This window comes from Rana temporaria, chromosome 13 (genome assembly GCF_905171775.1).
Source record: "Rana temporaria chromosome 13, aRanTem1.1, whole genome shotgun sequence".
In the NCBI taxonomy this organism is placed as follows: domain Eukaryota; kingdom Metazoa; phylum Chordata; class Amphibia; order Anura; family Ranidae; genus Rana; species Rana temporaria.
This window is the reverse complement of record NC_053501.1, coordinates 114989489-115013071: the sequence shown is the minus strand read 5'-3', so window position 1 is coordinate 115013071 and position 23583 is coordinate 114989489. Positions and strand designations below refer to the sequence as shown.

Genomic DNA, 23583 nt, shown 5'->3' with positions numbered 1-23583 from the left:
AAAAGTGAAGTTCAAGGTTGGTGTGAGTTGGTGGAGGGTCTCCAGGTGGCGACAGGGTCCAACAGGAATATTCCAACAACCTGTCGCCAGTGCTGGAGGTTTAAATAGCCCGGTCTCCCATGCACGCCGAGCGCCGCACACTGGAACGCACTTCCGCGTTCCAGCGTGGAGCGCAGACGTCCGCGTACCGGAAGTGACGCGGATGTCTTTGTGAATGGAGCGCAGCTGTCATATTAGGTAAAGCTGCGCTCCTAGTACATAAATTAACGCTAATAGCGTTACATACTCCCCTCCTCAAGGGGGCCCATCCGGGGCGCCTAATAGGAGATGGTTTATCAGGATATTTGTGATGGAACTGCTTAATAAGTCTAGGGGCATGAATATCTGATGAGCATTCCCAGGAATCATCTGTGGGAGAATAGCCTTTCCAACGAATCAAGTATTGAATGGAAGAACCTCTCCTCCTAGAATCCAAAATTTTCTCTACTTGATATTCAGTCTCACCAAAAACTTGAACTGGTGGAGGAGGTTGTGGATCTCTGTTTGGAAAAGGGTTTGGTTTGAAAGGTTTAATTAATGAAACATGGAAGGATGGATGAATCTTCCAATCGGAGGGTAGAATTAATCTGACAGCATTATTGTTAATGATGTGGGAAATTGGAAAAGGTCCCGTGTACTGACGGCCAAGTTTCTTAGAAGGAATCTTGAGTCGTAAATTCCTAGTAGATAACCATACCAAATCTCCAATCTTATAAGATGGGGGTTTTGTTCTATGAGAATCGTAGTACTTCTTTTGTCTAATCTGCGCATCTTCAAGATTAGAACGGAGAGTATCTAGAGTATCCTTTATGGTTGATAAAAGATTCTGAACAGCAGGGACATTAGTTGAAGGAAAAGTAGACGGTAAATTATTAGGATGAAAACCATAATTTGCGTAAAAAGGTGAAAACTGGGAGGATGAACTGGAGGCGTTGTTGTAAGCAAATTCTGCATGTGGAAGTAAATGAAACCAGTCGTCTTGGAGGTGGGTGCAGTAACAGCGCAGATATTGTTCCAGTGTTTGATTTACCCGTTCTGTTTGCCCATTAGTTTGGGGGTGATAGGCGGTAGACATGCGATGATCTATTTGTAGCGTTTGACAGAGAGCTTTCCAGAATCTGGAAATGAATTGTGAGCCTCTATCTGAAATGATCTGAGATGGTAAGCCATGAAGTTTAAGAATATTGGATATGAAAGCCTTTGCCGTCTCTTGAGAGGTTGGTAACCTCTTCAAAGGTACAAAATGGGCCATCTTTGTTAAAACATCAACTGTGACCATGATGGTGTTTGTTCCATTTGACCTTGGGAGGTCAACTATGAAATCCATAGAAATAACGTCCCAAGGTCTATTTGGTACTGGGATAGAAGTTAATAGACCATAGGGAGGTTTTCTAGAATGTTTGTTGGTGGCACAGGTCTGACAAGAATTAACATAGTCCTGAACTGTCTTTGTGAGATTTGGCCACCAGTAATTTCTCTTGACTAGATGAAGGGTCTTAGTAATGCCAGGATGTCCTGCAAGTGGAGCATCATGAAGTTGTTTTAGTAACATAAGTTGCAATTTTGGTGGAACATATATCTTGTTGTTAAAAGTTAATAGTCCGTTAGACTCTTGTTGTAAACCCATAGGTAAATGAGATCTCTCTTTAGTGAGGGTTTGAATAAGCAATTTATTGAAGGTCATAGTAGTACCCAGAATCCTATTGGATGGAATAATTGAAAATGGTGGAATCTCCAATGTTTGTTCTTCATGCATACGAGACAAAGAGTCTGCTTTAGTATTTTGAGTGCCAGGAAGGTAGGAAATAACAAAATTGAATCTATCGAAAAATAGACTCCATCTGACTTGACGGGCAGAGAGAGTTTTGCAAGATTTTAAGTGTTGTAAATTTCGATGATCAGTGAGGATGGTGATAGTATGTGTTGAACCCTCCAGCAAATGTCTCCAGTTAGAGAGAGCATCTCTTATTGCTAGTAATTCTTTCTCGCCAATAGGATAATTTTTTTCCGCTGAGGAGAGTGTCCTGGAAAAAAAGGCAACTGGATGTAGTGGTTCCGATAATGTAGGTTGTTGGGAGAGTACAGCGCCAAGAGCAAAATGCGAAGCATCTACTTCTAATGTAAAATGGTATGATGGATTTGGCAATTGAAGAATAGGAGCAGAAGTGTAACTATTCTTGAGTGTGTCAAAAGATTTCTGTGCATCATCATTCCAAACAAAAGGTATCTTTGAACTGGTTAAGCTGGTTAATGGTCTCACAATAGCTGAAAAGTTCTTTATGAACTTTCTGTAGTAATTTGAAAAACCGAGAAATCTCTGAAGAGCTTTCCTAGTTTGTGGTGCAGGCCAGGACAGAATACAATCTACCTTAGATCGATCCATCTGAACTCCACTAGGAGTAATTTGGTAACCCAAGAAGGAAATAGTAGTTTGATTGAATACACACTTTTCAAGTTTTGCATACAAAGAGTGTGTCCTAAGCCTAGCCAGAACCCAGCGCACATGTTTGTGATGTTCATCCTGATTCTCAGAATAAATTAAGATGTCGTCCAAATAAATTACAACGCAAATATCAAGTAGATCATGAAAAATATCATTAATGAACCACTGAAAAGTTGCTGGAGCGTTACACAAACCAAAAGGCATTACACAATACTCAAAAAGGCCATATCGGGTTTTGAAGGCAGTTTTCCATTCGTCACCCGAACGGATTCTGATCAGATTATATGCACCTCTGAGGTCCAGTTTTGTATAGATCTTGGCGTTCTGTAGACGCTCAATGAGTTCCGGAATGAGTGGTAATGGGTATCTATTTTTTACAGTGATATTATTGAGGGAACGATAATCAATGATTGGTCGGAGTGAACCATCTTTATTTTTTACAAAAAAGAGAGCTGCACTTGCTGAAGAGGTGGAGTTCCTAATAAACCCCTTTTTTAGATTCTCATCGAGGTACTCTTTTAAATGTACAAGCTCTGGTTGAGAGAGGGGGTAGATTCGAGCAGTAGGAATAGGACTGTCGGGAATAAGGTCTATGGGACAGTCGTAAATTCTATGTGGAGGAAGTTTATCTGCATTAGTCTTACTGAATACATCAAGGAAATCATGTAAATATTCAGGTAGGTCATGTGGAATGGCGTCAGAGAAAGAGATGATGCATGGGGAATAACAGAACTGTTTACAATAATCAGACTGTAAAGAAATTGATTTGGTGGACCATAAGAAAATAGGCTGATGAAGAAGTAACCATGGGAGGCCTAGAACAATGGGAAAGACAGGTGAGGAAATAATATCAAATTTGAGGGTCTCAGAATGACCAGTGGCACATGTAACCTTTAGGGGAGATGTCTGAGATATAACAGGACCATGAGTTGAACTGGACCCATCAATAAAAGTGAGTGACACTGGATTTTGCTTAAACACACAGGGAATTTTATTTGATTCTACAATACTTGAATCTATAAAGTTGCCGCAGGCTCCGCTGTCGACCATTGCTTCAATGGAAATCTCTTCTTGATCCCACTGTAGAGTAAGAAGGATAAAGATATATCGATTAGACGTGGAAAGGGATGAGTCTAATTTATTAATGTGGGAAAATTTACCTTCAGAGTTTTTCTTAAGTAGAGGACAGGTAGACACAATGTGGTCTGGAGCTGAACAATAAAGACATAGATTATTGGCTCTACGGCGTTGCTTTTCTGCTGGAGTCAAAGGTCCTCTTATAGTTCCAAGTTCCATTGGAGACTCTTTTGAAGGCGATCTGAATCTCCTGAAGGAAGTGACTGGGTATGTATTTGCACGTTCTGCCTTTCTCTCACGCAGACGGCGATCGATAGTCACTGATAGGTGCATGAGGTCTTCTAGAGTATCAGGGAGCACGACGCGAGCAAGCTCATCCTTCATAGCCTCTGATAAACCCAAACGAAATTGATTTCTAAGAGCAATCTCTGACCATTGGGTCTCCCTGCTCCAGCATTTAAATTCTGAAATAAAGTCCTCCACAGGCCTCTTACCCTGTTTGAGGGTTCTGATTGAATTTTCAGCTGTTAGCTGTTTGTTAGGATCTTCATATAAGAGAGACATCTCATTAATGAAAGTATCAAAAGCTCCCAAAAGATCTCCATGTTCTTCTATGTATGTATCAGCCCACACTCTGGGTTCACCTCTGAGATAGGTAACTAAAGTGAGGATCTTTATTCTATCAGAGTAATAAGTGCGCGGACGTAATTCGTACATCAAACGACATGAACTAATAAATTGTTTATAATTCTTCCTTTCACCAGAAAAAAGTTCTGGTGGGCAGACCTTAGCTTCAGGTCTGTCTCTAGCTTGTGCATGATTGAGATTGCGTAAGGTATCATTCTGAACACGCAATTCATTCATGTTAGCAGTCAGGTTATCCACTCTTTGGGAGAGTGTAACTAAATGATTTGCAAGTTCAGCTGGATCCATCTTGAATGTTTCCCTTTTTTTTTTTTTTTTTTTTTTTTTTTAAAGTGGTTGGAATATTATGTTACGACCCTGATTCTGAGAACACTCTGTCTCAAGTTTAGACTCCAGCTGTAGAGGCCTATCAGAATTAACCACCAGCTCACTCTCACTGAACTATAAGAGTATGGGGTCTATATCATCATATCCTCTGATTGGAGCAAAACATGTAGTAATAGTTTAATACTTGTTAAACTATATAGTAACCTTTGTCTAGAGCAATGACAAGGATAAGTCTTTAGTAAGTGCTTTTTGAATATATAGGTACTGAACTTGAGTCATGTAGGAAATTAGCACTCCTGATATAACATATAGAAGCAAAACCTCAATATATTTAGAGCAAGTATCTCAATAGTTAATATGTATTTCTGAAAGAGAGAGGAGAAGGTAGTCCAGACTATGGGCAACAACACTAACTATATGGCAAAATAGTCTTTAAACACAAGCAGTTAAAGAGGTAGTGTGGACCAGGTCAGTTTGCATAGTAGTAGATGGTAATCCCAATGTGCAATAATATGCTCTATATAATTATGCAGTTTAAGAAGTAGTGTGAACCAGGTCTGTTTGCACAGGAGTAGATGGTAATCCCTTTATGCAGTAATATGCTATATATCCTTATGCAGTTTAAGAAGTAGTGTGAACCAGGTCTGTTTGCACAGGAGTAGATGGTAATCCCTTTATGCAATAATATGCTATATATCCTTATGCAGTTTAAGAAGTAGTGTGGACCAGGTCTGTTTGCACAGGAGTAGATGGTAATCCCTTTATGCAGTAATATGCTATATATCCTTATGCAGTTTAAGAAGTAGTGTGGACCAGGTCTGTTTGCACAGGAGTAGATGGTAATCCCAATATGCAGTAATATACTCTATATACTTGCGGTTAGGAGGTAGTCCAGACTGGGAAAATAAGCACAGGTGTAACGCTGGTGGTCCTTCTATCTAGTATAGCAACTAAGATCAGGATCCAAGTATCCCAAAAGTGAAGTTCAAGGTTGGTGTGAGTTGGTGGAGGGTCTCCAGGTGGCGACAGGGTCCAACAGGAATATTCCAACAACCTGTCGCCAGTGCTGGAGGTTTAAATAGCCCGGTCTCCCATGCACGCCGAGCGCCGCACACTGGAACGCACTTCCGCGTTCCAGCGTGGAGCGCAGACGTCCGCGTACCGGAAGTGACGCGGATGTCTTTGTGAATGGAGCGCAGCTGTCATATTAGGTAAAGCTGCGCTCCTAGTACATAAATTAACGCTAATAGCGTTACAGGGCCAAAGGTCAGATTTAATGTTTTTATTTTGTTTCATTTCAGGAAGATTGAAGAACAGAAGGACAATCGCGTCTTTTTCTGAAATCGGATTTGGAACCGGGTCGTCGTCGTCTCATTCAGTGACCCGCGTCCTTCCTCGCCGCTTCTACAACCTTCTTTACACCGGAGAGCCTCACGGCGTCGGACTAGCAGAACTCCAACCAAGCTGGCCGTCTCTGACAATATGAGCGACTTCTGGCACAAGCTGGGCTGCTGCGTGGTAGAGAAGCCCCAGCCGGTAAGGCTTGAACCCTAACACCAGACCAATTTCTGTTATTATTATTGGGACGGGAAGCCATAAAAAACGTCCAGTTTTTGGCTGTGTTTACAATCGTTTGACACAGATCGGCCCCCTGCTGCTGCTGCTTCCCACCTTATGGCTTGCTACAAAGTTACAATGTACAGTCTGAGGCCCAGATTCTTGTACAATGGGCGTATCTCTGCGTCGGCGTAACGTATCCGATTTACGTTACGCCGCCGCAACTTACACGGGCAAGTGCTGTATTCTCAAAGCACTTGCTCCGTAAGTTGCGGCGGCGCCGTAGCATAAATCACCCGGCGGAATTCAAATTCGGCGGGTAGGGGGCGCGTATCATTTAAATCAAGCGCGTCCCCACGCTGAACGAACTGCGCCGTCCGTAAAATACCCCAGTGTGCATTGCTCCGAATGACGTCGCGAGGACGTCGTTGGTTTCGACGTGAACGTAAATGACGTCCAGCCCCATCCACGGACGACTTACGCAAACGACATAACTTTTTAAAATTTCGACGCGGTAACGTCGGCCATACTTAATATTGGCTGCGCCTCATATAGCAGGGGCAACTTTACGCCGTAAACGTCGTAACTTTGCTGCGTCGGCCGTGCGTACGTTCGGGAATTTGCGTATCTAGCTAATATGCATACTCGACACGGAATTCGACGGAAGCGGGCAAAAAAAAAAAATGCAGTTTAGATCCGACGGCGTAAGAGACTTCCGCCTGTCGGATCTAATGGATATCTATGCGTAACCGATTCTAAGAATCAGTCGCATAGATACGACGGCTCGGATTAGGACTTACGACGGCGTACACGGCGCTGCGCCGTCGTAAGTCCTCTGAGAATCCGGGCCTGAGTGATCACTGTAAGGGGTGAGAAGACAGAGCAAATGCTCCTTCCTGCCTGCGGCGGACCGATAACATCGACGGGCAAAGCCGCCGTCTCTTGAGCTGAAGGATGTCTTTTTAATAATCAAGGGCGGAATGTGTCTTTTGAGAAGTGATACTGTCGCTGATATGGTGACCTCTCAGGAATGCGTCCCTCCAGGCTTAGAAAGTGCGTGACGGGTCCATTTTTTAAAATTGCAACTCTAAGAAAAACAGCAGCCCCTCCCCCTCCCCTCCCCCCTCCCCCCACTGCACTCAAGAGCCTGCGGGACCGTCAGGAAGAACAAACTTGCCGGAGAGGACTTGAGGGGGACGCAATCGAACGCACCATGAATTATGAATCGCAAGAGTTTTATAAAGTTTTATAAAGTTTTATAAAGTTTTATAAAGTGGAGAGATCGGAGAAATGTTTTCAGCGCGGAAATCCAATCGATCGTTTTGGGCCAGATTCTTGTAGATTCCGCGGCGGCGTAGCGTAAGCCATTTACACTACGCCGCCGCAAATTACTGGAGCAAGTGCCGTATTCTCCAAGCACTTGCTCCGTAATTTGCGGCGGCGTAGTGTAAACGGCCCGGCGTAAGGCCGCGTAATTCGAAGGGGGCGGCTTGTATTTAAATGAACTGATCGAACTGCGCATTGCGCCGGGCGTTAAAATAGCCCGGTGCGCATGCTCCAGCTCACGACGGAAAATGTCAATGACGCCGACGTGAGCGTCATTGACGTAAATTCCTATTCGCGAACGACTTAGGAAAACGACGTAAACGACGGGAAAAAAGACGACGCTGACCCGACGCCATACTTAACATGGCATACGACGGACCTGCGTAAACTTACCCCTCGTATAGCAGGGGTAAGTTTACGGAAACGTCGTAAATTCACTGCGTCGACCGCGCGTACGTTCGGGAATTCGCGTAAATAGCTCATTTGCATAGACGACGGGGAAAGCGATGAGGCGACACCTAGCAGCGGGAAAAATAAAATTTGCCTTACACCTGTCGGATCTAATGGAAATCTATGCGTAACTGATTCTAAGAATCGGTCGCATAGATACGCCGGGCCAGATTAGGACTTACGACGGCGCAAATGGCATAGCGCCGTCGTAAGGCCTTTGAGAATCTGGCCCTTAGATTTTTTTACAGAAAAAAAAGTTTCCTCCTCCCGAAATCTTTTTATCCCCCCCCCCCCCCGCGCCTTTTAGCAGCCCTCAGCCCTAATTATTAAGGATGTTTATTGAAATTCACAGGTGAGGAGTAGAGTAACACATTTCGGGGGTAAGTGTCTACCCCTTTGTCTAGACTTCTCTATGCAATGCAGGCAGATCGTGGCTGGTGGGAGGGGCCAGCAGGGTGCTGCACAAAGCTTCCTGAAAACATCACACGCCCCTGTCTCGGTACTAATTTTAGGAGCCCTCAGCCCTAATTAAAGTAGTGGGAGGGGTTATGCAAATATTAAATGGGTGGGGTTGAGATGGGTGTAGAGTGCTTCCCCCTTCATCAGGACTGTGATGGTGGGTGTGGTCAGGACTGACCTGGAACCCGGAGGTCGTCACACTTGAGGTTATTATTAGGAATGTTTATTGAAAGTCACAGGTCACGAGTAGAGCAACGTGTTTCGGGGGAAGTGCTCCCCCCTTCATCAGGACCTGGGACCGGAGCTAAAATTCAGCACAAGCCCTTTTAGGTGCTGTCAAGGTGGAGAATCAGCATGTGGGTCGGGGGGGTCAGTCTGGAGCAGTGGGCGTTGCTAGTATTTGCATGCGGATGATGAGTAGAGTAACGTGTTTCGGGGGAAAGTGCTTCCCCCTTCATCAGGACTGTGATGGTGGGTGTGGTCAGGACTGACCTGGAACCGGAGGTCATCACACTTGAGGTTATTATTAGGGATGTTTATTGAAATTCACAGGTGAGGAGGAGTAGAGTAACACATTTCGGGGGTAAGTGCCGCCCCTTTGTCTAGGCTTCTCTATGCAATACAGGCAGATCATGGTTGGTGGGAGGGGCCAGCAGGGTGCTGTACAGAGCTTCCTGAAAACATCACACGCCCCTGTCTCGGTACTAATTTTAGGAGCCCTCAGCCCTAATTAAAGTAGTGGGAGGGGTTATGCAAATATTAAATGGGTGGGGTTGAGATGGGTGTAGAGTGCTTCCCCCTTCATCAGGACTGTGATGGTGGGTGTGGTCAGGACTGACCTGGAACCGGAGGTCATCACACTTGAGGTTATTATTAGGAATGTTTATTGAAATTCACAGTTCACATGTGATGAGTAGAACAAAGTTTTTTGGAAGCCCTCAGCCCTAATTAAAGTAGTGGGAGGAGTTATGCAAATATCAAAACACCTTGATGGGTGGGGTTGAGATGGGTGTAGAGGCGTGCCCAGTATGGAAGGTCGTCACACTTGAGGTTATAATTAGGGATGTTTATTGAAATTCACAGGTGGTGAGTAGAGTAACACATTTCAGGGGTAAGTGCTACCCCTTTGTCAGGACTTCTCTATGCAATACAGGCAGATCATGGCTGGTGGGAGGGGCCTGTCCATAACTTCCTGAAAACATCATAGCCCCCCCCCGCCTTTTAGGAGCCCTCAGCCCTAATTAAAGTAGTGGGAGTGGTTATGCAAATATTAAATGGGTGGGGTTGAGATGGGTGTAGAGTGCTTCCCCCCTTCATCAGGACTGTGATGGTGGGTGTGGTCAGTACTGACCTGGAACCGGAGGTCATCACACTTGAGGTTATTATTGGGGATGTTTATTGAAATTCACAGGTGAGGAGGAGTAGAGTAACACATTTCGGGGGTAAGTGTCGCCCCTTTGTCTAGACTTCTCTATGCAATGCAGGCCGATTTTATTAAGAATGTTTATCGAAATTCACAGGTCATGAGTAGAGCAACGTGTTTCGGGGGAAGTGCTTCCCCCTTCATCAGGACCTGGGACCCGGAGCTAAAATTCGGCACAAGCCCTTTTAGGTGCTGTCAAGGTGGAGAATCGGCGTCGGGGGGGGGGTCAGTCTGGAGCGGTGGGCGTTCCTAGTATTTGCATGCGGACCGCCCACATTTGATGATGAGCCTCCGTGATTGGCAGAACTGAAATCCAGTGAATAAAAGACCGGAGTTCCCCTTTAAATTGCTCCTTTGACCCCCCCGGCAGACCTCAGAGGTCAGCTGTAATTTGCGTAGTCGCTCCTGTTGCCCATTACATTGCCCCCGCCGGCTCCGCCAGTTTAATCATTCACATGTTGGAATGTTGGGCCCTCCCTCGTTCCCACCGGGATGTTTGGCATTTTTCTCCCTGCTCTGAAAATAGCCGACTTTAACCAATGCCAGTAGGTCTGACTAATTGCCTTTTTTTTTAAAAGAATCACTTAAATTCCAATCTTCAAGCAGTCATTATTTTTCTTTATAAACACAGTGGCAACCATGGCAATAGTACACAGGACTCCCCATGCTCTCACCCCCCCCCCCCTTGCTCCTGTAGTGGGTTAAAAACCCAACTCCAGCCAAAATTATTTACGTTTATGAAAGAGAAGAGAGGTAGTGACAATTCATTGAAAAAAAACAACAACGCGTTTCGTCCCCCGAAACGCGTCGACTTCCTCGCGAGGTGAGAGGCTGCTGCAGAAGTGACCTGATCAGTGTCGAACATCGTAAAAAAAGCAGGCAAAAAAATCTCACAAATGCCAGGATTTGCATCATCATCTGGCGTCTCAGACTAGGACCCTGGGCGATGCCAGAACAAAGATGGCGCCGTCCTCCTAGAGAGAAAAGCAGAATGGAGGCATTGTCGGAAGACCTGTTATTTAGCAATGATGTGCTTAACATGGGGGAAAATATATCAGTTTGCTGCAGGAAGGCGAAGCATTTCCTCAATCTGCTCTCTGCCAGGGATCACCGGAAACAAATACGCTTTTTTTTGGGGGGGGGGGGGACTTGCCACCTTTTGTTTAAATCAACTGCTGACAAGCACTGTAATTCACCACTCAGCTGGTTTAATATACCGTACACATTGTGTTCTCAATCTAGTCCGGATACATGACGACCCCCACCTGATGAAGTTTTGACTCCCCGAAACACGTTGGATCCTTTTTAATGGTCTTCCATGGGGATTTGCCACCTTTGCTTAAATCAGCTGCTGACAAGCACTGTAATTCACCACTCAGCTGGTTTAATATACTGTACACATTGTGTTCTCAATCCAGTCCGGATACATGACGACCCCCCACCTGATGAAGTTTTGACTCCCCGAAACACGTTGGATCCTTTTTAATGGTCTTCCATGGGGATTTGCCACCTTTGCTTAAATCAGCTGCTGACAAGCACTGTAATTCACCACTCAGCTGGTTTAATATACTGTACACATTGTGTTCTCAATCCAGTCCGGATACATGACGACCCCCCACCTGATGAAGTTTTGACTCCCCGAAACACGTTGGATCCTTTTTAATGGTCTTCCATGGGGACTTGCCACCTTTGCTTAAATCAACTGCTGACAAGCACTGTAATTCACCACTCGGCTGGTTTAATATACCGTACACATTGTGTTCTCAATCCAGTCCGGATACATGACGACCCCCCCACCTGATGAAGTTTTGACTCCCCGAAACACGTTGGATCCTTTTTAATGGTCTTCCATGGGGACTTGCCACCTTTGCTTAAATCAGCTGCTGACAAGCACTGTAATTCACCACTCGGCTGGTTTAATATACCGTACACATTGTGTTCTCAATCCAGTCCGGATACATGACGACCCCCCACCTGATGAAGTTTTGACTCCCCGAAACACGTTGGATCCTTTTTAATGGTCTTCCATGGGGACTTGCCACCTTTGCTTAAATCAGCTGCTGACAAGCACTGTAATTCACCACTCAGCTGGTTTAATATAACGTACACATTGTGTTCTCACAATGACGACCCCCCCACCTGATGAAGTTTTGACTCCCCGAAACACGTTGGATCCTTTTTTAATGGTCTTACACCTGACTTTACTTTGGAATAAATTTGCATCTGAACTCTTGGTTTGAAGTTTCAATTTCAGATCCATTTGTTTTACAAAACCAAGGAAACTTGGATCTTCCTGCTGCAGGCAGGAGGAGGCATTTCCTCAGTCTCCCCTCCCCCCCACTGATCACTCAAGACTGCACATTGTAACTTTGTAGCAGATCACGTGTTGAGAAGCTGCAGTAGGAGCTGACTTTGGCCTAGGCTGAGATGATGTCATCAGTCTGACCCCGCCTGATGAAAGGGGGGGAAAGTTTTGACTCCCCCCGAAACGCGTCGGTTTCCTAGTATGGTCTTCCAACTGACTTAATGTTGGAATCAATTTTCTATCTGCGTTTATTCCCTGGGGTGATGTTTTCCATTTCAGATCTTGTAACTTTATAGCAAGTCACATGGTGCAGCAGGGGCTGACTTTGCCTAGGCTGCGATGATGTCATCGGTCTGCTGCAGGCACCAGGAAGCATTTCCACAGTCTCCCCTTACCCAGTGATCACTCAAGACTGCACATTGTAATGTTGTAGCAAATCTCATGGTGAGGGGGTGCAGCAGGGGTTGACTTTGTCTGGGCCGAGATGTCATCGGTCTGCTGCAGGCAGGGGGAAGCATTTCCTCCGTCTCTTGTGATCACATGAAAAAAAAATATAACTGATGACAGGTCCGCTTTAAATTCCCGTCATCCCAATCGAAAGTCAGATCAGGCTTATTGGGTGGAATGCCAGGCCCCCCGGCCGGTGAGATGACAGCGGGGGCGGAGCGTGGGGGGTGATTGATGTGCGGTGAAATCAGCATTACCTATAAGTTAATTATAGTTTCATTATCCACCATAGGGAGGGATGGGGGAGGGGCACAGAGAGGTCAGGCAGAGTTCAGTCCATCAATGAACTCTTGTGAAAGGCGTCAGATGAGCCGCCCTGAGATTTCCAGACCATCTCTTTCATTCTTCCAAGAAAACTGAATTTAATTTCTAGTAAAGTGACCCGCGGGGGGGAAAAAAAAACGCCCGTCTCGCCAGAAAAATTTGACCTGCCATTGGCTAGTTGCCCGTTTTCCGACCAGTATTTTTCGACCAGTATTTTTTGCGAATATTAAAAATAAATTTCATCTGAATCCGGCCGGTCCAGACCACATAACTATTTTATGTAAAAAAAAAAAAACCCGGGCTCCAACCAGGCCCCTCTACCCAACACATTTCACTCCATTCCCGGAGCTTCATCATGAGGATCTGGATACCCATAATAGAAGATCTAGCACCACAGTTCATTCTAATATTGGATACCGATAGTAGGGAAAGGAAGTCCTAGCAGGTGTATGACGGCCTCAGCTCGGGCTCCAAGCAGGCCACTCTACCCAACACATTTCACTCCACCCCCGGAGCTTCATCATGAGGATCATGGGGAACTAAATACCAATAATAGAAGATCTAGCACTATAGTTCACTCTAATACTGGATACCGATAGTAGGGAAAGGAAGTCAAAAGGTGTATGACGGCCTCAGCTCGGGCTCCAAGCAGGCCACTCTACCCAACACATTTCACTCCACCCCCGGAGCTTCATCATGAGGATTATGGGGAAGTGGATACCCATAATAGAAGATCTAGCACCATAGTTCATTCTAATACTGGATACCGATAGTAGGGAAAGGAAGTTCTAGAAGGTGTATGAGGGCCTCAGCCCAGGGCTCCAACCAGGCCCCTCTACCCAACACATTTCATTCCACCCCCGGAGCTTCATCATGAGGATCATGGGGAACGAAATACCAATAATCGAAGATCTAGCACCATAGTTCATTCTAATACTGGATACCGATAGTAGGGAAAGGAAGTCCTAAAAGGTGTATGAGGTCTCAGCCCGGGCTCCAACCAGGCCACTCTACCCAACACATTTCACTCCATCCCCGGAGCTTCATCATGAGGATCATGGGGAACTGGATACCCATAATAGAAGGTCTAGCACCATAGTTCATTCTAAAACTGGATACCGATAGAAGGGAAAGGAAGTCCTAAAAGGTGTATGAGGTCCTCAGCCCGGGTTCCAACTGGGCCACTCTAACTAACACATTTCACTCCATCCCCTGGGCTTCATCATGAGGATCATGGGGAACTGGATACCCATAATAGAAGATCTAGCACCATAGTTCATTCTAATACTGGATACCGATAGAAGGGAAAGGAAGTTCTAGAAGGTGTATGAGGGCCTCAGCCCGGGTTCCAACCAGGCCACTCTACCCAACACATTTCACTCCACCCCCGGAGCTTCATCATGAGGATCATGGGGAAGTGGATACCCATAATAGAAGATCTAGCACCAGAGTTCATTCTAATGATGGATACCGATAGTAGGGAAAGGAAGTCCTAAAAGGTGTATGAGGTCCTCAGCCCGGGTTCCAACTGGGCCACTCTAACTAACACATTTCACTCCATCCCCTGGGCTTCATCATGAGGATCATGGGGAACTGGATACCCATAATAGAAGATCTAGCACCATAGTTCATTCTAATACTGGATACCGATAGTAGGGAAAGGAAGTCCTAGAAGGTGTATAAGGGCCTCAGCCCGGGCTATAACCAGGCCACTCTACCCAACACATTTCACTCCATCCCCGGAGCTTCATCATGGGGAACGGAATACCAATAAGAGAAGATCTAGCACCATAGTTCATTCCAACACTAGTAAAAGCAATCCATTCGCTTTCCTAACACAACGCTGAGTGAACACCGAACGCCCAGCATGGCGCCCGCTGTTCACCTTTTTTGGACGCCTATTAGAGTCTGAGGGCTCTAATCAAGTGGTTCTAAAAAATACCCCCACCGCTGTAATTCAGGCGCCCAAAAAGGAGCCGGGCACCTGAAAAGGGGTTTTCAGCGGCGACCATAGATCATGCAATACATGAATCTATTTATGGTGAGAGACAGGTGGCAGGAGAGAGCGGGTGGTGCCCGCGCGCCCTTTATGGATGCACCGCCACTTTCTAGGACCATAGTTTACTCCAACACCAACAATAAACTGAATGCATTGTATAATGGTGTCCAAATATTACATCATTTTGGTAAATCTAAAGGGGTTTGTACAGAGGTTGTACAATGAGATTGTATAGTATATTGCCAGCTTGAAGCTTATTGTACAGTCAGATTGTAACCCTCGTAGTGAACTTTAGGTCTACCTAGAAAACTTTTAGCAGGCTCCGAAAACGTTGCCCCGGCCTGCAGGTTGAAGCTGCCGAATTGCACTGGAGATGCGGCATAAACGGAGAGATTTCTTAAGTGTTCCATGGGCGTTTCTGATGCTCGAAATCGACCTTCTTTTGCAGTTTTCTTTTACTGAAGTCTCTTTCTTGACAAGTTCTTGAGAAGCAGAGAGGTGACGATTAGAACTTGCACAGGAAGAGGAGCTTGTGCGGTGAAAACAGGAAGGCCCAACCCTGCCGTGTCTTTTTACCCTTGACAATTCACAAACACAGGGGGGCCTTCGGTGCTGGCTGGAACGGCCGCAGAGGATATGAGCATAGCCTTGTAGCAGAGATAACAGGGGGCCACCTTACTAATCTGCTACCACCACTTTTTATCAGGGCCAAACAAACTGTCCAGCTTGGTGCCTTCCAGATGTTAAAGTGTCTTTTTATGATTGTGGGGGGGATTCCTCTATCAGCACCCTATAAGGTGGCCTTTAGAGATACTAAACGTCAGAGCTGGACCAAGTGGTAGTAAGAAGAGGCAATTGCCTTGGGTGCTCCAGCATGATGGGGGTGTAAAAAGACAGAACCAGCAGTTCACAGCTCATGAGCGGGGGTGCATTCGAACCTTTGCACCCTTGGGTGCTAAAAGAGCTTATCTCAGCACTGGTAGAAGTCCAGTGGTTTACCTTTTTTAGATTGCTTTTTGAACCCAAATAACTTGTAATAATGTAGCTGAATCAATTTCAGCACAAAGTACTGGAAGCTTCATGGGTTCAAAAATGGACCCCTGGCTTTGTTCAATTGTGTACAGATGTCGACATGAGCTATTGAGCTCTGTAAGCTAGCTTTTCAACTGCTGTAAAAAGGGGAAATTGTTCATTGCAAGTACTTAACCAGTATCCGCATGGAAGTGGATCACCAGGCCTTCAGGAAAAAACTCAAAACCCATCTATTCTGAAGGCTAATTATACGTAGGAAATGGTTACTAAGCGCCCAGAGGCGATTCAGTTTGCATGTGTTGCGCTATACAAGTTTCTCACTCACTTCGCCCTGCCATTAATTCAGCTACATTATTACAATTTATCTGGGTTCAAAAAGCAATCTAAAGGTGGACTTCTGCCGAGACAAGGTCCTTTTAGCACCCAAGGGTGCAAAGTTTCAATTGTGGCCCCTCATGAGCTGTGAACTACCTCAGCGGCATTGGTTGCAGGTTCTGCCCTCTTAGCTCCCCCATCATGCTGAAGAACCCAAAGGCAATTGCCTGTTCTAACTATCCCTTGGCCTGGTTCTGACTCTTGATCTTCATCTCCAAAACAATTATAGTTTCCCTTTCGGGAGCAACTTTTAACTCAATTTGACTTGGTAGCCTAGTTGTAAGTACGAGGTACAGGGGGTCACTCGTGGTAGCCCCAAAGCCTTCTGGGAACCATGCCAACGCATTTGCTCAATGCTCATGCCAAGCCACTTGAGACACAAGGGAAAGGACCGTTTCGGACATTTGCCGAAATATCCAATTTCATTCTGTTCGATCTTACATTGAAGTGTTTTTTTTTTGGGGGGGGGGGGGGTTTGTTTAATCTGGCAGTTTTTCTGAGAATAGCTTATCTTTGTCCTTTTGTGTTCTTCAGAAAAAGAAGAGGAGGAGAATCGATCGAACCATGATCGGGGAGCCCATGAATTTTGTACACCTGACACATATAGGATCCGGTGACATGGGGGCCGGCGATGGTTTACAGATGGTATGTGGAACTTCCCATTGTTTGTTAGACACATTGGGGGTCACCCTTCCTTGCTCTGCTACAACAGAGCCTATATTCTAGAACCGCCTTTCTCAACCCTTTTAACATAGAGAAACCCTTGAAATAAATGTACAGTCTCAACGAACCCCTGTAAGTAATTACTATATAATGGTACATTAGTGTGATGGTCACTGGGAAGAATTATCCTTACATTGATGATCATTCGGAATATTCCCCCCTTAAAGTGGAAGTAAACCCTTGTATCATTCTCAGCCAAGAAAGTGGCCATCTTGGCCTCTGTTTGATCTTCAACTGATATGATGCTGCACATATAGGCCCGGATTCACGTAGCACTTACGCCAACGTATCTCGAGATACGCCGCGTAAGTGCACAGATGCGCCGTCGTATCTATGCGCCTGACTTTGAAAGCAAGATACGCCTGAAATTAGGCTCCATCCGACCGACGTAAGTTTCCTACGCCGTCGTTTTGTGGGAGCATATTTACGCTGGCCACAAGGGGCGCTCCCATTGATTTACGATTCGAATATGCAAATGAGGGAGATACGCCAATTCACAAACGTAGTTGCGCCCGGCGCATAATATACGTGGTTTGCGTAAGGCTTACGTCCGGCGTATAGTTATTCCCCATCTATGAGGCGCAACTCAAGCAAGGGTATGGACCAGGGAACAGCCGTCGTATTTTACGTTGTTTACGTAGTAGTACGTGAATAGGGCTGGGCGTAGTTTACGTTCACATCGTAGGCAGTGATTCGACGTATCTTAGGCAGTTGTTTTGACGTGATTCTGAGCATGCACACTGGGATGCGGCTACTGGACGGCACATGCGCCGTTCGTTCAGCCTATCATTTGCATGGGGTCACGGTTCATTTAAATGGATCACGCCCACTTCCACCTACTTTGAATTAGGTCGGCTTACGCCTACGAATTTACGTTACGCTGGCGCAACGTTGGGAGCAAGTGCTTTGTGAATACTGTGCTCGACGGTCTGCGCTACGTCGGCGTAGCGTATATTCGATATGCTACGCCGGCATAACAATGCGCCAAGGTATGTGAATCCAGGCCGTAATCTTTTATGACACCAGCCATTGGATGGTTTGACAGTTTGGATGAGAGCACAACCAATGTGACAGTTCCATTCCCGGTTAAATCGATGGGTTTACTTCCACTTTAAGGATAGCCAAAAGGATGATTGGTTCAGTGGTAACTTACCAGTGAGTCACAAATTGCATTGGAGGTTGGTATAGGTGGGGATCAACCCACCGTTGATCATTGCTCAAGGAACCCCACGCAAACTCAGAAGGAACTGTAGAATTCCACGGAACCCCTAGCAACCTCAGAAGGAACCCTAGAATTTCACGGAACTTCTAGCAACCTTGGAAGGAATTCTAGAATTCCTTGGAACCCTGGTTAAGAAAGGCTGTACTGGACACATGTATAAAGTCTAACCGCAGGAATATTCATATTACAGCCGAAGCCATCTAGAACGAGTTCACTGAGTTCATCATTTCAAAATGCCGATCTGGTTTTATAGTTTCACATCAACATTTAATTGAAATCTTAAAACTTAAGTTTATTCTGCTTATGTTTTGAGTTCTTTGGTTCCTCCTTTTTTCCTGATAATGTTCTTTTGAAATAAAACCTTCCAAATAAAACATTCCTTATTTTAGTCCCAATAATGTTGTCATTAGGTCTCTGTGCTCCTCTATGACTGTTAACGGGTTAGGACAGCCTTTCTCAACCTTTTTTTACTCCCATGGAACTCTTGAAATAGGTGCCGGGTTCTCGGAGAACCTCTGTTTAAAAAGACAAGAATATTATAAGGTCCTCTAATATTCAAGGACAGTGTAGACACAATCTCTTCCGTTGGAGGTTAGTATTGGTGGGGATCACCCCACTTTTGCTCACTACTCAAGGAACCTCAGAAGGAATGCCTGGTTAAGAAACATTGGGTTAGGGTAAGGGTTTAGGTTTAGAGTTGGAAGGTTCAAGTTAGCAGGTAAAATAAGGTAAGGGCTTGATTTAGGGGTTAGGTGGGGGGTTTGTATTGCAGGCTAGGTTGACTGTTAAAGGTTCGGGTAAGGGTTTAGGTTAGAAGGTTCAAGTTAGGAGTTACAATAAGGGGTTAGAATGGGTTTAGCATTGGAGATCATAAAGTTACATTTAGAGGTTGGGTTCTCGTTACGTTCCGTATTTTAGTCCCAATAATATTGTCGTTAGGTCTCTGTGCTTTTCTGGGACTGTTAATGGGTTAGGACAGCCTTTCTCAGCCCGTTTTACTCCTATGGAACTTTTGAAGTAGGTCTCAGGTTCTCGGAGAACCTCTGTTTAAAAGGACAAGAATATTGTGAGGTCCTCTAATACTCAAGGATAGTGTAAACACAATCTCTAGCATTGGAGGTTAGTATTGGTGGGGATCAACCCACCGTTGCTCACCACTCAAGGAACTCGTAGAAAACGTGTTCTTTTACCCATTAGGAAAGCTTTTCTCTACCTTTTTTTACTCCTATGGGAACTCTTGAAATGACTATCGGGTTCTTGGAGAACCTCTGTTTAAAAAGACAAGAATCTTGTGAGGTCCTCTAATATTGTAGGATAGTGTAGACACAATCTCTAGATTGGAGGTTAGTATTGGTGGGGATCAACCCACCGTTGCTCACTACTCAAGAAACCCCTAGAGACCTCAGGAGGAATTCTGATTAGGAAACATTGGGTTAAGGTAAGGGTTTAGGTTGAGAGTTGGAAGGTTCAAGTTAGGAGGTAAAATAAATTAAGGCTTAGAGTTATAGGGTCAAAATGGATGTTACATTTAGGGGTTAGGTTGGGGGTTTGGATTGCAGTCTAGGTTGACCGGTAAGGGTTTAGGTTAGATGTTTCAAGTCAGGAGTTAAAATAACCTCTGTTTAAAAAGACAAGAATATTGTAAGGTCCTCTAATATTCGAGGACAGTGTAGACACAATCTCTAGCATTGGGGGTTAGTATTGGTGGGGATCACCCCACTTTTGCTCACTACTCAAGAAACCCCTAAAAACCTCAGGAGGAACTCCTGATTAAGAAACATTGGGTTAGGGTAAGGGTTTAGGTTGAGAGTTGGAAGGTTCAAGTTAGGAGGTAAAGTAAGGCAAGGGCTTGAATGGGGTTAGAGTTATAGGGTCAAAATGGATGTTACATGTAGGGGTTAGGTTGGGGGTTTGGATTGCAGGCTAGGTTGACCAGTAAGAGTTTAGGTTAGAAGGTTCAAGTTAGGAGTTACAATAAGGGGTTTGAATGGGGTTAGGATTGGAAATCCGAAAGTTACATTTAGAGGCTAGTTGGGTTGATGGTTAATGGTTTAAAATAAGGTATGGGGTTGGACTTTGGTTAGGGTTAGGGGTTAGAGGTTTTAGTTTGATATAAGAATGAGATGAAATCAGAGGGCCGCGGTTTAGTGGTTAGAAAGGATTGGGTTGAACATGGGTTAGTATATCTGTTTGCACTGTCTTTCGTTCCTGTCCTGAAGACGATGGTCAACCAGACCTCTGATGCAGAAGATAAACCTAACAGAGGCCTCGCCTAAGCCCACTGGAGGGGGGACGAAACACGTCTGAGGGACCTCTCCTGCAGGTGGGGAGCAGAGCTGAAGCCATCTTACATTACTGGTTTAGTTTTGGTCACAGTGAGTCGGCGTCCTGTGTGTGATCGGTGGAAATTTTCTCTAGCAGAGAATTAAACTCAAATTTTAGTCTTCGAGTTTCACTTGAGTTGAGTTTCACTTCACAGACCCCTTCTATAACACGATGACTAACCAGTGTATGTTTTTCAGGGTGGAGCTATGCAGGAACAGATGAGGTCAAAGTGCGGCCGAGACAGACAGTGGAGCAACTCCCGAGTCTTGTAGCTGTTCTCAGTGTAAGCACAACCTTCCTATAATACTCAAAAGGAAATGATTTGCTTTTCCTTTAAAGTTCCTCCAATCCACTCCATGATCTCCAGTATAGTCAGTGATCCTCACCTTGAAGGACTCTGGTTTTCATGCTGTCACTCACTGTATCTAATTCTATTTCTGTCTATAAACACCATTTTGGCCAGAACATTTTCACATACAAGCAGTAAATCAATATAGTTGGACACTAACTTACTCACAATATCTGCTGGGGGAATAGTGGACAAGAACTTTTGAGGCATCTGGTGGGAACCGCTCATAATGGGCACAGCAGGTGTACAGACCTGGGAACTCAGCACAGGGATGGTGGGAACCCCTCAAAATGGGCACAGCGGGTCTACAGACCCAGGAACTCAGCACAGGGATGGTGGGAACCCCTCATAATGGGCACAGCAGGTGTACAGACCTGGGAACTCAGCACAGGGATGGTGGGAACCCCCTCATAATGGGCACAGCAGGTGTACAGACCCTGGAACTCAGCACAGGGATAGTGGGAACCCCTCATAATGGGCACAGCAGGTGTACAGACCCTGGAACTCAGCACAGGGATGGTGGGAACCCCTCATAATGGGCATAGCAGGTTTCCAGACTCGGGAACTCGGCACAGGGATGGTGGGAACCCATCAAAATGGACACAGCAGGTCTACAGACCCGGGAACTCAGCACAGGTATGGTGAGAACCCCCTCATAATGGGCACAGCAGGTGTACAGACCCAGGAACTCAGCACTGGGATGGTGGGAACCCCTCATAATGGGCATAGCAGGTTTCCAGACTCGGGAACTCGGCACAGGGATGGTGGGAACCCCTCATAATGGGCACAGCAGGGGTACAGACCTGGGAACTCAGCACAGGGATGGTGGAAAGCCCTCATAATGGGCACAGCAGGTGTACAGACCTGGGAACTCGGCACAAGGATGGTGAGAACCCCTCATAATGGGCACAGCAGGTGTACAGACCTGGAAACTCAGCACAGGGATGGTGGGAACCCCTCATAATGGGCACAGCAGGTGTGCAGACCCAGGAACTCGGCACAGGGATTGTGAGAACCCCTCATAATGGGCACAGCAGGTGGCCTGTCCGGGATTTAAACTGAGGACCCCAGTGCTGCAAGGCATAAGTGGTGCCCGCATTCTCCACCATTTACAATAAATGCAGCAAGGATCATGGAAACCCCTCATAATGGGCACAGCAGGTGTACAGACCCGGGAACTCAGCACAGGGATGGTGGGAACCCCTCACAATGGGCACAGCAGGTGTACTGACCCCCCAAAGCTCATTAACGTTTTGTCTTTTCCTCCTCAGAAGCGGAACATGTGAAACGAGAGCCACCGAGAACAGCCGGGCGGAAGCACAGTGGTGCAATCACTGGATAAGTTATTCAATGTTCAACCTTCCGAAAAGTTTTTTTCTTTTCCTTGTTATTTTTTTAAATATTTTTGTCGAGTTTATGAGAGAAAAAAAAAAGAATCTGAAGAATGTGCAATATTTTTATAGTACATTTTTTTGGAATTTCCTTTTTTTTCTTGGCCGAGTTGATTCCTGCTTGTCTACGTAACTCCACGGACTATTTATCTTCGTTATCTGTTTGTGTAACTGCTGTAACCAAGTGAAGTGTTGCCGGCGTTTGATAAGATGAGAGCACTTGGTCCGCCGGTATCTCCCGACTGCCTACGCTTAACTTGAGACTTTTCAACATTCCGAGCGAATATTTGTGCAACGAACAAAAACAACATAAAAAAAAAAAAAAAGATTTCAGTACAAAATTGCAATCATTCCAGATCGAACATCAAAGACTTGCTTTGGATTTTTGGTTTGTATTATGAGTTACAGCACTCCTATAGGTGAAATCTGGTATTGCAGCTTTTCTATGCTACCTTTAGAATCCAACCCTTGGCTCTTCTTGGGCTTGTGTCTAAAGGTGGGGATTGGATAGACTAAAAAAAAAAAACATGTTCTGATCGCATTTCACCCCACAAAAAAAAAAGGGGCAGGCATCAAGGGTAGCTCCATGCTCCCCTCTCTGTAGCAAAGACCATTGGTCAACCCAAGCGCCCATCTCTGTGGTCAAGGCTGGGCTTAAAGAGAAGCTTCAGAAGCCTGGATAGTGTCGGAGCTTCCAACCATCCCCTGATGGTCTTTAAAGCGTGTAGAAACTATATAAACTGTGTCCCCATTGGGAGATTTCACCTCACTTCCTGTGTCAGTGACACCCATATCATGCACTTCACTTCCTGTGGTGGTGACATCCATATCATGCACTTCACTTCCTGTGGCGGTGACACCCATGGCATACACCTCACTTCCTTTGGCGGTGACACCCATATCATGCACCTCACTTCCTGTGGTGGTGACACCCATGGCATACACCTCACTTCCTGTGGCGGTGACACCCATATCATGCACCTCACTTCCTGTGGCGGTGACACCCATGGCATACACCTCACTTCCTTTGGCGGTGACACCCATATCATGCACCTCACTTCCTGTGGTGGTGACACCCATGGCATACACCTCACTTCCTGTGGCGGTGACACCCATATCATGCACCTCACTTCCTGTGGCGGTGACACCCATGGCGTGCACCTCACTTCCTGTGGCGGTGACACCCATGGCGTGCACCTCACTTCCTGTGTCAGTGACACCCATGGCATGACCCTTACTTCCTGTGGTGGTGACACTCATATCATGCACCTCACTTCCTGTGTCAGTGACACCTATGGCATTTTTGGAGTGTGAACTTACTGTATCCCTTGTATATTTCCAGAAA

At 45.6% G+C, this 23583-nt stretch overlaps 1 protein-coding gene across 1 annotated transcript in view; it reads left to right on the top strand.

The window, feature by feature from the left end:
- CDC42SE1 (CDC42 small effector 1) overlaps positions 1–22564 on the top strand; it is a 90438-nt gene extending 67874 nt beyond the window's left edge. The window contains exons 3-6 of the mRNA XM_040333372.1: positions 5833–6067; positions 16763–16873; positions 20696–20781; positions 22119–22564. Of these exons, the coding sequence (XP_040189306.1) occupies positions 6014–6067; positions 16763–16873; positions 20696–20770 (240 nt within the window). The 5' untranslated portion in view covers positions 5833–6013 and the 3' untranslated portion in view covers positions 20771–20781; positions 22119–22564. The remainder of the gene's footprint in view (positions 1–5832; positions 6068–16762; positions 16874–20695; positions 20782–22118) is intronic.
- Positions 22565–23583: the final 1019 nt, after the last annotated feature.